The 13995-nt window shown below is 51.8% G+C and overlaps 1 protein-coding gene across 1 annotated transcript in view; it reads left to right on the top strand.

Annotated features, from left to right (window-relative positions):
• OTOG (otogelin) overlaps positions 1 to 13995 on the top strand; it is an 89390-nt gene that overhangs the window by 41063 nt on the left and 34332 nt on the right. The window contains 7 exon segments of the mRNA XM_019456074.2: positions 202 to 348; positions 655 to 774; positions 2672 to 2788; positions 3842 to 3998; positions 6760 to 6786; positions 9265 to 9432; positions 13511 to 13789. Coding sequence (XP_019311619.2) covers positions 202 to 348; positions 655 to 774; positions 2672 to 2788; positions 3842 to 3998; positions 6760 to 6786; positions 9265 to 9432; positions 13511 to 13789 — 1015 coding nt within the window.

Raw genomic sequence — 13995 nt, 5'->3', positions numbered from 1 at the left:
ACCACAGCAGTTTCTCTTGGAGCCGTTGAGTCAGCAGCCCAGATTGAATTCCTTGGTCAGAGTCAAGAACACAGAGGTCAATGTCAGGGCATGAGGGAGGCATGATTTCCTGGGACTGGACAATGACTTAGATCCGGGCCCCACTGACCCAGGTATTGGGGGACACTCAGGCCACAGGAATGACTGTCTCTGTCCCCCTAGAGTCCTGAGAGCTTCCTGGATGAGAAGCAGGAGGTCCACACCTGGCAAGCAGGGTTTTTCACATTGGTGCATTTCCCAAGGGAACACATCACCCTCTTATGGGACCAAAGAACCACAGTGCACGTCCAGGCTGGGCCACAATGGCAGGTAGTTGCATGAGCAGTGACCCTCACAGGGCCCTCTGCTCCTGTCTGGGGCTGATCCAGGCTACTGGGCATCCTCGCATGAACTATACCCTCACCGAGGAGCCAGGAGCATCATGTCTCCTGTCCTTTCTGCCTGCACCCCACTCTGTGCACTTCTCCCCTGGCTCTTCTCCTATCCCTCTTTACATTGTGACTCCAGAAGTTGCTTCTGGGTCCATGACAGATTCCTGGGCTCATGGTGACTCCTCTTCCAGTGGTTCATCCCTGGTGTTCCTGCAGGTGACCGCCGTGTTCTCTCTTCTTTCAGGGCCAGCTGGCTGGACTCTGTGGGAACTTTGACTTAAAAACCATCAATGAGATGAGGACTCCGGAGAATTTAGAGTTAACTAACCCCCAGGAGTTTGGCAGCAGTTGGGCTGCAGTCGAGGTAAAGCCTCCCTAGGCTGACTTACTCCTTCACTCAGATGGGCCCTGGCCAGCACTGAGGGAACCCCAGTCAGAGACTGCTCCTCGGTGAGGCTGCTCCTGCAACTGCTCCACCAGCCTCTGACCCAGCATCCCCAGCCTTAGACTCTGTCCTGCGGCCTGAGGACACATACCACCCACCTCACAAATCGAGCTGCATGTGTGCCCCGGATCAAGCCCTGGCAGGAGGGTAGGGGCTGCAAAGGAGACAAAGTCTTTGTCTTAGGAGACATGACCACCTGCCAGGGAAGATAAGGCTTATTGAAGCATGACCATCTTACCCATCTTCTGTGTCCCCAGTGCCTGGCACTAGGTCTGGCCCAGAGGAGAATCCAAGAGAGACCCATGTGGACTGAGGCAATCAGAGGCTTCCTGAAGGAGGTGGGAGTACGGTGGTACTTAAAGGATAGGCCATATTTGGAAAGATGCATGTATCAGAGAGAAAGCCTCTGAGAGGGAGGACAACTTTAACAGAGGCAGAAATGAGGAGGGTGTCCCTGCAGGTTGAGAGATGGCTGAGGTGCCCAAGCTGTGAGCTATGGAGCTAAATAGCACTGAACTCAGAGCAGGAGACCTAGGTTCTTGTCTTGGGTCATCCAGTGACTTGCTGGTTGACCTTGACTAAGTTCCATCTTCTCATCCTCTGTGAAGGAGCTATGCCAGGAGAGGGATGGTGACTGGATTTGACTTATCATGACAGCTTTGATCAGCCAGGGTTGCCTAGGAAGCTATGCTGAGAAATACCTGACTTGTGTCAGGCTCAGCTAGAAGGAGAACTGTGGTTGATTAGTTATGTCTGCCATGAGTACAGCAGCAGACAGTGGTGATATGAGTGTTACATTTTTGCCTTTCTCGGACTGGGTCATTTTAGGTCCCTAATTCTCTGTTGGGTAATAGACGAAGGTGAGCTTATGTAGCTTGGGGTCAGGGCATCGTCCTCAGTATAATCCTGAGGTGGGACAAGGCTGTTCTCACAGTCTCAGAAGGGTGTGCTCTAGCCCACTCCCATTTAAAAGAAGCAGAGAGGGTGACTTACTTTTATTGCTCCCCTCCTCTGATCCCCTACTGCTGCTCTTCTCTCGATAATCCCTTGGCATATCCTGGGCCGGTGTGTGTGTGTGTGTGTGTGTGTGTGTGTGTGTGTGTGTTATGTGAGAATGTAGGCCTGAGGGAGGAAGCTTGTCAGACATTGGGGAAGTCTGTATTAGTTATTAGTTATCTATAGCTGTGTAACAACATTACTACAGATTTGGCAGCATTTAACCACACACATGTATTATCTCAGTTTCTGTGGGTCAAGAGTCAGGGCAGGGCTTGACTCGGTTCTTTGCTTAGGGTATCACGGTCTGCTACCAAGGTGTTAGCCAGGGCTGAGCTCTCATCTCAGGTTCAACTAGGGAGGTATCTCCTTCCCCACCTGCTGGGGGGTTGTCAGTAGCATTCAATTCCTTGCAGCCATAGAACGGAGAGCTTCAGTGGTTTTGCTAGCTGTTGGCTAGAGAGGACCCTCGGCTCCTAAAGACCACTCACCATTCTGGTCATGTGAGATTCCCCAACACGGTCGCTTGCTTCCTCACAGCCAGCAAAGGAGAGACTCCAGAGAGATGGGCTCTACCATCTAATGTAACATAAAAATGCAATCACATACACATAACCGTGTCCATCCCATCACCTTAGCCTTCTTTTTTCAGCTTGAAGCCTTCATAAGTCCTTCCCACACTCAAGGAGAGGGGATTATACAAGGGCTTGAACCTCAAGAGTCAGGGACCATGGGAGTCAGTCTAGGAGTTTGTCCACCACACCAGGCAATAAGGCATTGTGGGGGTAGGGGGATCAACAGACGTGTCTTTGCCTCTCAGTGCCCAGATACCCTTGACCCCTGGGACACGTGTGTCCTGAATCCTCTCCGGGAACCATTTGCCAGAAAGGAGTGCAGCATTCTGCTCAGTGAGGTGTTTGAGACCTGCCACCCTGTGGTGAGTGGACCCCAGCCTCAACACTCCTGATTCCCTCCCCCACCTTCCCGGGATCCCTTCCGCTCTCAGAACCCCCCATGCCCATGCCTCAGAAGAGGCACCTCAGGTCTAGAAAGGAGATCCACCTCTGCCAATTCCCTGCCTCCAGCTAGCTCAGATGAGTCTGCCCTGTTTTCCCAGATTCCCAGATGACCCAGGACAGACAGCCAGACAAACAGCTTCCATGCCCCTCTTTTATTTTGAGAAAGAGAGTGGGAGAGGGGCAGATGGAGAGAGAGAGAGAATTTTCTTATTGTTTATTTATTTTGAGAGAGAGAGAGAGAATATTTTTTTATTGTTGAGAGAGAGAGAAAGAGAGGGTGCATGTGCATGCGCATGTACACAAGTAGGAGAGGGGCAGAGGGAGGAGAGAGAGAATCCCAAGCAGGCTCTGTGCTGTCAGCACAGAACCCCACACAGGACTCAATCCCACAAACCAAACCATGAGATCATGACCTGAGCCGAAATCAAGAGTGAGATGCTCAATGGACTGAGCCACCCACACATCCTTTCCATGCCTTTTTCAAACCTGTCTCAATCTGGCTCTGATGAGGAAGTCCTTCTGAACAGTGAACAAAAACCCGTTATGCTGTGGCATCGGCCCGCTGCCTGTTCTGCCCTCAGAGGAGACAGAGGGGAGCTGGCGCTTAGCTTCGCATGGTCCCCTCCAGGGCTTTCAAGGCTGCTGTCGGGCTGGCCTTGGCTGTCTCTGGCCTTGGCTGGGAGTTCATACCCCACATCTGTTTCTCAGCCACATCCTTAGCCCCTGGATCCAATAGCATAGGCCTGGGGAAGGTGAGAGCCCAGTTCTCAAAAGTAAGATCTGTCTGGGCCGTGGAGTTGTTTCCTTCTGAGTTGGCCACCTGTCTGCCCTCACCCCACCCGGGCAGCTCGCCCTGCCCTGTGGCCCCTTCATATCTGTACCACTCCCTAAGGCTAAGGGCATTGGTTGAGCAGCTGAAGAGCTAACATTCAGGAGCTGTCCTCTGACCTCTGACTTCTGACCTCCCTTAGGTGGATGTCACTTGGTTTTACTCAAACTGCCTGACAGACACATGTGGGTGCAACCGGGGTGGTGACTGTGAGTGTTTCTGTGCCAGCGTGTCTGCCTATGCCCACCAGTGCTGTCAGCATGGGGTGGCTGTGGACTGGAGGACCCCACACCTCTGCCGTGAGTATCCAGACCAATCAGCCAAGGTAGGGAGTGGGGACCCCTCTGTGGGCAGGCCCGTGGGGCGCCATCACTCTCTAGTGGCTAGTGTTTATTGAGTACTTGGTATGTTCCAGGCGCATCCTCCTCAGCTGGATACAGGTTTGCCTGTATCTTTCATTGAATTTTTACAAAACCCTATGAAGTAGGACCATTTATTCCTGTTTTACAGTTGGGGAGCAGGTTAGACAGAGGCAGAGATTAAGTAACATGCTCAAGGTCACATAGGTTAGTGGTCAATCCAGGGCTCATCTTCAGATGGTCTGGCTGCAGACCTGTGCCCTTACCCACTCTACCAGGGGAGTGAGGAGCCCCGGGTTTCAGACCCACAGCTGCCATTTGCAAGCTGTGTGGCCTTAACCATTTGCAAATGGCCTTAACAAGTCATTCAGTCTCTCCAGGGCTCAATTTTCTCATCTGAAAAGTAGGAATCGACCTGCTCACCAGCTTCATTGTGAGGATCAAATGGGACAGTGAATGTAAAAGCCCTTTGTCAGCTAACACACACAGGCCCCATCAGAGGCAGCACAAGACATCAGTTTATTTAGCGCAATGGTGGTCTGCAAACGCCCTGGGCTGTCTGCTCCTATCCTGTAAAAATATTTCCAGCATGCATGCATACATATACATAGATGCATGTACATAAATATGCTGTTAGTAGTGTAAATGTATGTCATACAGCAGATATAAAAGTGAATATTTTAAAAATTAAATAAAATATGTAGAAAGTTAAATTATTCATTAACTTATTTTTTATGATCTGTTCCTGCACACCAGTGATCTTCCTGGTGCGTTTATGCCTCACTTTGGGGTGCAGTGGTTATTACACAAGCCCTGGGGCCAGACTCTGGGTTAGCAGTCACCAAGTAGGGTGACCTGGGGCATGTTCTTCACACTCTGACTCGTAGTCGAGGGCTGAGGGAACCATACCTGCCTTGCAGGGTGCTGTGAGCTGTCAGTGAGATAACACATGTAAAGCCCTTGGCACAGTGCTCTATGCTATTACTGAGGTCGCTGTCATTTTTTATGGGGACATGGGGCCGGCATGTCCTGAGCCCTGAGAGCTCCAGGCAGGATGACTCTAGGAAGAAGATGGAACAGAATCCGCCTTTGGCCTCCCTTTTATCTGTCCATCTTCCTCTGGACCCTCCCACTGCAGATGCTCTGTGGATGCTCAGTGGTCCTCCCTCTATTCCTCAGATAAAAATCCTTCTTGAAAGAGAAGGGAACACATATTTACAAGTATCTGCTGTGTGCCAGGCCCTGAGCCATCTCGTTAACTCACTTAATCTTTAGGGCTAGAGTGAAATAAAGGACACCTCACCTGGGACACAAGATTTAAGGGGCACCAAGATCTCAGTAATGGAGATAAGTCACATTTTAAGGTGATCGTTTTAAAAACTCAAACTTAATGCAAAACTCTCTTCGGCTTTGGTGAACAAAAAGTCAAAGTTTTAAGTAATGACAGGATCAATATTATTGATTTTCCCTTCTAACTCAGGATCCAGTGTGGCTCGGCAAGGCACTGTCATTGATCCTGTCCTTATTTAAAATTTTTGATATTTTGTTTATCGTGTGTATTTTTGCATTAACTTCAAAAATTTTTAAACAGTGTGTTAAAATACTATATATCTTAATTACTGAGATTTTTGACGCCCTCTTACATTTTGCACCCAAGGTAAGCATTTGCCTTACCCTAGTCCAGACCTCACAAATCTATGGGGCAGATACTAGTGGTGGTCCCATCTTATAAAGTAGGGCATTAAATTTCAGAAAGGTTGAGTAACTTGTCCCAGTATGCACGGTTGAAGAGTGAGAGAGATGGAATTTGAACTCAGGTCTGACTTTTCCAGACTATCTCCCGCAGACCTGGTACACACTTGAAACCAGAGACTCTGAGATCTAATTCTCTAGTTCAATCTTCTGAGTCAACAAGTGAGGAGAAGTGAGTACTTTCCCATAACCACATGGTGGGTCAATCTGACTGCTAGTGCTCTTTCTAGAGGTCAATGCCAAATGCAGTGGAGTTGGTGGCTCTCTTCAGACCATGCCTACAAGCGAGGGAGAATCCTCCTCAGCCTACCCAAGTGGTTCCTCATGGCCTTGCTTCTGGCTTTAGGTACCCCTGCAAGGTCCCCAGTTTACCCCAATGGACTAAAGAATCCAGGTCTCAGGTCCCAGGGCAATAGGCTGTGGTGCTGGGCTGGGCCACTAGAGGGTGCGCTGAGCACACACTTGGAAGAGCTTGTCAAAACCTGATGGAAACTACACCCAGGGACCTGAAGAAGCCTTGGATCTTAGAGGCCCCTGGTTCCCTTCCACCCAAGGTTCTTGAAATACCAATTTGTACCTTGTGTTTGTATTCCTCCAGGACCTGCTATAAGATTTCTTATTGGAGTTTCCACTTCTCGATTCTAACCTTGCCCTTTGGGACCACACAAAACACACCGTTCTGTCCAACATTCATTCATTCATTCATTCATTCATTCATTCATTTGATGCATGCTGAGTGCCTACTCTAGGCCAGGCTTTGAGCTTTGTGCTGGGGGTACAGAAAGGAGCCATGGTATTTCCTACACCTTAAGATATATGAGTCCGGTGACCATGCCTAAATCTTGGAGTTTGGGAGGCAAGCTAAATCTGGGACAGCTGGGATTGCTAGGGGCCATGGCTCTGTCCATCTGTTCCAGGTTTCTCAAAAAGTCTTTTCTCTCTCTTTCAGCGTATGACTGTGACTTCTTTAACAAAGGTAAGCCCGTCTTCCCCAAGTGGAGTCTGGGGGGCTGAGCCACTGCCAGCCCTGCCCTCATACCATAACAGCATCAGCCATCCTGAGGCCCTGCTGGCCCCAGAAGAGCTGTGACATGGGGCAGGGGGGGAACCCCATCATGCAGGGAGAACCCAGACAGTGCAGAGACCCACAGGGATGCCCTGGAATTCTGTGCCTAGAAGTTCCTGTGGCCTTTGTCCATAGTCCAGGCTGGGCCAGCTTCCCAGGAGTTGTTCTCACCCAGGATAGCTTCACCAGGAAGTTAAAACCCCATTTGCACAGTGTGCCACCCTGTGGCCTTCACAGTCTAGTTCATCAGGCCCATGGAATATTGTCTTGGGTCTCCTGAAGTTTTGAGTGGCAAAGGCAAATTCAAACTGGTCTTTCTGAGGATGACTGGAGCAAAACCTATAGCTTGGCTTAGACTGTCAGATTCATCTTCAAATTTATCCAAGGTCCCAGGGTACCAAGATATGCTCCAACTTCTGCATTAGGTAGGGTGAAAACACAGGTCATGACTAAAGACCCAAGGAAGGTTAATGTCCAGCATTAGAGCTCATTACTCAGTTTCATCACTAGGCTCATGGGCAATGGGGTGGGAAGTCAGATCTTGGCAGAGTTAGATGCTTCTCAGGTCCTTGGTATCATTCACATTTGACTTCTGGGCCCAGCTCCATTCTCTCCAGGTACCATGCCATGAGCAGGCCTATGTGGGTATAGGTCCAAGGCTTTGTCCTCAGTTTCCTGCATTATCAGATTTTGGTCTGTCCCGCTGGCAGAGTATAGCAAGTGAAATTGAGGGGGACAGACTAAAGACCAGGATACCAGTCAGGGGGTCTGCGAGAGGAGAGCTGGACCAGAGTAAAGCATGATAGTGCAGTGACTACAGGCCCTCCAAAATGTTAGCCCTTAGGGACTCCTGATGGCCAGAGGCTTCCTCCTGGCTATGAGGAATCTTTCTTTATAGGAATGAATCTGAAATAGGAGAATTGCAGTCCCTGGGACAGGCAAGGTCTGTCTGACATCAGGCAAAGACATTTCAGCAAGATAGCTCTGAGCAGAGTTTTCTCCCTTCTGTGGCATTTTCGGTGGCAGTAACTGGCAAAGGACAAGCTGTTTCTAGCATCCTCCGCCCACTCACCCACCCACCCATCCATTCCTTGCTCTGCTCTTCTACCAACATTTTCTCTGGTCCAGGCCCTTGCTGGGTGTTGGGGAATCAGTGGTCAATGAGGCCTGTCACAGTAGCGTGTTGGCCCATGCTGGCTCTCTAAAACCACTGTGTACTCCTAACTCCACATTCAGTCCATAGTTTGAAACTGACCACTGGCATGAGTATTCATGCCATGGAAATCAGCGAACGCTACAGATTGGGGTTTTGTTTGTTTGTTTGAAAGCTTATTGTCAGGCATTTAGTAGCACAGTGCTGCCTATTTCCCATCTGGTCCAGGAGACAGACATGGACCCTCCATCATGAGCCTCATCATAAGAGCTGTGATCAGTGTGTGCCATACTCCGAGGGCTGGGGGAGAGCAGAGGAGGAGGGATGACGTTTGTGTGTGGCGGGAGAGGGTGCAGGGAGAGCTTCGCCAAGGAGGTGACATTTGAGCTGGGCCCCAAAGGTTGAGTAGGCGTTTGCCAGGCACAAAACAGGGAGGACTATTCTGAGTGGGCAGGACAGCATGAGGAGAGGCATGAGGTAGAACACAGCACGGCTTTTTCAAGGAAGAGCCAGAGAAGTTCAGTGTGGCCGGGCAAGGGTGTGAGGAGGTAGGCGGGGGTCCCTGAATTCAATCTGGGCTCTTGGATTCTATCCTGACGGCAATGGGGAGCCATGGATGAGTCCCAGCAGGGAGTGTGACTAGAAAAGTGACTCAGACACCTGTGGGGAGGCAGCACTGGAAGCCAAGGGACACACCAGAGGCAGGGAAGTTGGTCATAAGATTATTGCCAGTTGTCTAGGAAATCCCATGGCCCTTTCCAACCTATACCAACAACTGTAGGCACCTAAGAGACACAAAAATGACACTTTGAGATAAGTAGGTAAACACTAATGTTGAGCCCAAGACTTCCTGGCCTTCCCTCAGGCCTTGCGTGGGCAGAGGCCAGGTCTGATGTTAAGTATCAGAGATGACCCTGAATAGAGCAGTGGCTGTGGGACCGGCTCACGGAGAGACATTTGGTGGTGGTAGGTGGGCAGAGGTCTCCCATGGGTGGCCTTGTTCTCAGGCTTCTTGTGAAATTGTTCAGGCACTGTGCAGAGGGGCATTTCCCATCAGGGACTGACAGCCTGGAGTTTACTTCCCTTCTTGTGGAATCGAGCTCCCTGGGATCTGGGGTGAGGGAAGCGACCAAGAGTAGCTCTCTTGCACCCTCTCTTTTCCCCACCTTTGGCAGGATAGGAGGTGGGCAAAGGCCCAGGGAGGCAGGGCTCACGACTGGGCCCCTTCTCTCCAGCACTAGGTAAGGGTCCCTACCAACTGGCCAGCTTGGCAGGCGGCAGTGTCCTGGTGGCCACCAAGGCTGCAGGCGGTGCCATAGTCCTAGTGAGTGCAGAGGACGTGGCTCCAGGGGACATTGTGAACTTCCTGCTGACAGCTGCACTGTACAAGGCCAAGGCTCACGGTAAGGCCTATCTCTAACCCCACCCCGGCCCTTGGTGGAGGGAGGCAGTTGCCAGAGGAGGGGAGGATGTTGAGGCCCTAAGCAATCTGCAGTAGCTGAAGAAAAGTGGGGCTTGGACAGGTGCCCCTTTCCCAGTTGAGACAGCCTTTTGGGTCAGCCTGTTAGTCTCTTCAAAGAGGTACCTTCCCTCTTCTCCCTGGAAAAAACAGGGAGGCCAAGGTCCTGATGTACCTTTGTACCTTGCTTTACGTCATTGCCTGTCGTACTCCAGAAAACCCTGGTGGCGACAACTGCTACTTCCTCTCCCTCTCCTCCTCCCCTCCTTCCTGCCCTCAGTCCTCTTTCCCCTCTCCTCCTCCTCCTCCTCTTCTTCCCTCTCCACCCCCATCTTTTCCTGCTTCTCCTTCTCTTCCTCTTCCCTTCCATCCTTGAGACTGGATAGACTTCAAGTGCCAGAGGGGAGCTGGCTGATGTACTGACTCCAGGGGGCTTTCTTCTGTGAATGGAGGCGCAGGCTCTTGATTTGCTCAGGTTACGATCCTGAATTCTGGGCTGGCAGGTTACACAGACTGGGACACACCTGGAACCAGCTGCAGCCTCCCAGGTCTCAGAAGGTCTGCAGACCGGACAAGCTTAGCTTTAGCGGGCATTGCCCTCCCTTAGGAGTTCGGTAATGTTTGAGGAGTGGCAGCAATCTTGCCTGGTGCAGAGAGACCCCTGGATGGTATTTTTGCTGGGCCCTGGGCCAGCCAAGGCCTCAGATGAACCAGTGCTAGGAAGTCTTTTCTTTGGCCATTTGTGTGTGTCCCAGTGTGCACGGTCACTGTGATCAGCATTTCTACCCCCGCATCCTGCTGGCCCCATCTAGTCAGTATCTTCCCAACCACAGGGATGGTCCATGCAGCCTGTCCTGGCATCAGCTGGAGCCATGAACCAAGATGCTTCTCAGAGAGTCCATCCCAATCTAAGGATTTACGTTCTCAGATTCTCAGGGTCTGCTGTTTATCTAGTTAGGAGAACCTTTCCCCACACCCTCATCCTTGCCTCCCTTCCTCATGCCCTCCCGCCCTTTCACTGGGCCCTATTCCCAGGCCAGACACAGAGCTGGGTGCTGGGGCATCAGGGATGGAAAAGACACATCCCTGCCCACCAGAAGTCCACAGTCCCATCCAGGAGACAGACATGACATGATCAAAGGCAGTTAACAATGTCTGTGGGAACACTTGGGAGGAGCCCCTAACGCAGTCTTGGGGAGTCAGGAGAGGCTTCTTAGAGTAAGTGGTGTTCCCTTGAGAGGTGGGAAGAAGCCAGAGAGGGACTTGTAAGCTGGGCTCAGGAGCTGGGCTTTTATTCTGAGGGCAGTGGGGAGCCATGGAAGGGCTTTCAGGAGGAGAGAGACACTCCAGCTCCTGCCCAGCCCCAGGCACAGCTGTGGGTGATGTTCATGGGGGTGTGAGCCAGGGGTACAGTAGGAGGTGCCAAGAGGAATCACGTCACCGCACAAGGAAGCCTGGGACTGGGCCACCCACCACCACCCAAAAGAGAGCACCCCCTCCCTAAACGTTCCTAATCCCCAGGTCCGTGTGTGGTCCTATTTAAAGAAGGGTGTCTTACAACCTTCTAGGTGCAGCAGGTCATCTGCTTAGTGGGCACTTTCTGTTCTCCATTCAATATGTTAGTGCAGTAAGAAGTAGTCCAGAGGGGGCGATGATTTTCCAATGGTTTTATGGGCATGTTAAACAGAACCCCAGGGTAGCCTGTCCTTGGAGAACATCACTGTGGACAGGATTCCCCAGAGTGAAGAGGCTGTGAAGCCCAGCCTCCACCTCAGTCAGGCCTGGGTCTCCTGGGCAGGTGGGAGCAGGGCCCAGTAAGGACCCAGGTCCCCACACCTACCCTATCCTGTGCTCCTTCCCTTATACTGTACCCAGGGTACTGGACAGCAGAAGAGAATGTGCCTTCTAGGTGAGATCTGGGGCGGCTGCATGGAAGTGTCCTTTGAACTGGGCCTTGAATGGTGGAAAAGATTATGATGGGAAGAAATGGAGAGCAGAAAAAGTCACAGAGGGGAAGACTCAGCAATCATTCAGGCCTGAGCCTGTCACTCTTGGGAGTTTTGATGTCCTGTAGAATATATTAAAGGGACACAAGTCATAGCCTGGTGTATCACCGGGGAGGGTCGATTTGACTTGAAGATTTAGGGAGGAGGTTCCTTATTTATTAATAATAGTAGCTCACCCTGCTGTAGCACTTACCATGCGCTGGACACTATTCTCGGTGCTTCATACATACCAACTCATTTAGACCTCACGGCAGTTTTAGGAGGTAAGGTGCTGTTGTTTTCCCAAGTTACAGATGCGAGAACTGCGGCCCAGAGAAGTTAGGAAATTCACCCAAAGGTGCGTCACTCGTTAGTGACAGCAGCCAGTACTTCATCTGAACTGCTGTGCCATGCTGCCTCCCAAACACAGATGTAAAAAGAAATAAAATTGAGCGCCTGGGAGGTAGAAGTCACTTGAATGCTTCAGGTAAAACACAAGACTTTTTACCTCAGGGTCTGCATTCCAGCCTCTCCTCTGTTAAGAGGACTTAAATGGTTGAGAACTTTGATCTAGGCTGAGAGCAGCCTTCACAAAGAAGGAGGGCAAGTCCCCGAGAGGGAAAGTGCCTTGCCTGAGGTCACGCCGAGAACAGGGCTGGGCTGGAACACAGCACCCTACCCCTCTGTGCTGCCCTGGGCCAGCTCCTAGATCCCATCCCTGGGGCTGACGGTGCAGAGGTTAAGATCCTGGGCTCTGGCCTTAGCCTGCCTGGGCTCTAATCCTGCCTCCCTCGTCCACCATCGGTGTGACTCTGGGCCTCGCTTTCCTCATCTGTAAAATGGGAACAACAATATCATCTCCTTCTAACCTCTTATAGATTTTACTTGTTTATTATGTTTGTCCTCCTCCCACTTGAATATAAGCTCCATCCCGGCAGGGATTTTTGTTGGTTTGTTTTTTCTTTTCCCCGTTGTGCCTAGAACAGTGCCTGGCACATGAAAGGCCCTCAGAAAACATGAGCTGCTGAATGAATGAATTTGCCACCTCCCAGGGCGCTCTTGGGATTTAATAAACCAGCAAGTAGAGGGCTTGCTTAGCATTGTGTCTGGCACATAGGCATTGGTACATAGCAGTTGTTGTTATTACTGTTAACGATGACTCCTTCGTCCATGTGCCTCCTGTCTTCTCACAGCTGCTCAGGGAGGTGTAACAGGAGCTACCTGGGCGGGAAGGGAAGACACACGAAGCCCCACGCTAGGTCTTTCACATACACTGTATTGTTTATCCCTCACAAGAGCCTAGGCACGTCAAGTCACTAGCCCACAAGGCAGCCGGCTGTGGCGGGCTGGGACTCCTGGACACCTGCTTGTGGATTTGGGGGCTGACAAAACCAGCAGGGCCCTGTGCAGGGGGTTATGCACCCAGAAACAAGCCCTACTTTCTAGAAATGGGCCTTTATGGACACAGGAGAGAGGACAGCGGAGACCAATCGTAGGACTCAGAGCAAGCCCCTTCTTCTCTCGGGTTCACTATTTTCCCATCTGTGGCTTGGACTCGACATACCCCTCAGTCTGCCAGCTCTGACCATCTGGGATTCTGTGTGAAGCAGGACCGAGGTGGGGTCCCTGAAACCTGGCAAATCCCCAAACCCCAGCCTGGCCAGTAGAATGTGACTCCTCCGGGGCGGCCGTTTCTGTCAGTCTATTCCCTGCTGCATCCCTAGCATCTAGAATTTCTCCTGGCACACAGAGTGTCCTCAAAATGTTTGCAGAGGGAGAAAGGAGGGAGGAGGGAAGGAAGGTGGGAGGAAGACACCTCCCCGAGGTTTGGCAGCTGGCAGCTTCTCTAACCTTCCACTTCCCTCAGGGAGAGGTGGTGTGCACAGAGGGGCAGCCAGCAGGCAGAAGTCGGTGGGCAGGCATGGAGGAGCAGGGCCCAGCTAATCCACAGGGCGTGTTGCTGTCCTGAGTCTCTGAGGTTCTGCGCCCCATCTGGACCCGTCTCTGCGCTCACCTTACCCACCTGGCTCTTTGCAGACCCGGACGTGGTATCCCTGGAAGCAGCGGACAGACCCAACTTCTTCCTCCACGTCACAGCCAATGGGTCTGTGGAGCTGGCTAAGTGGCAGGGCAACGTTGCCTTCCACCACCATGCCTCCTTCTCACTGCACCGGGGGATGTGGCAGGCAGGCCTAGTGGCCCTAGAGTCACTGGCAGAGCCTGGGTCCTTCCTTTATGTGTTGGGGCCCACGCTGGTCCTGCGGCTGTATGAGCACACAGAGGTGTTCCGCCGGGGCACGTTCTTCCGCCTTCTAGGTAGGTGTCCCCCCTGCCATCACCCTCAGCCCCTCATCAGACTGCCCTTCCCACCCTCTCGCACCACACCCTTCCAATCACCCTCAAGAGGCAGAATTCCCACTCTCCTGGCTCAGGGAGACCACCCTTGGGTGCTGCCCCTGAGATGGGATGTGGCCCAACCTCCATGTTGATGGCCTAGGGAGCCTGTGGGCAGTGGGGCTTGG

Source organism: Panthera pardus, unplaced genomic scaffold (assembly GCF_024362965.1).
Source record: "Panthera pardus isolate Hobbes unplaced genomic scaffold, ASM2436296v1 HiC_scaffold_12, whole genome shotgun sequence".
Taxonomy (NCBI): domain Eukaryota; kingdom Metazoa; phylum Chordata; class Mammalia; order Carnivora; family Felidae; genus Panthera; species Panthera pardus.
The sequence above is the reverse complement of the archived record's forward strand: the minus strand, read 5'-3'. Positions and strand labels throughout refer to the sequence as shown.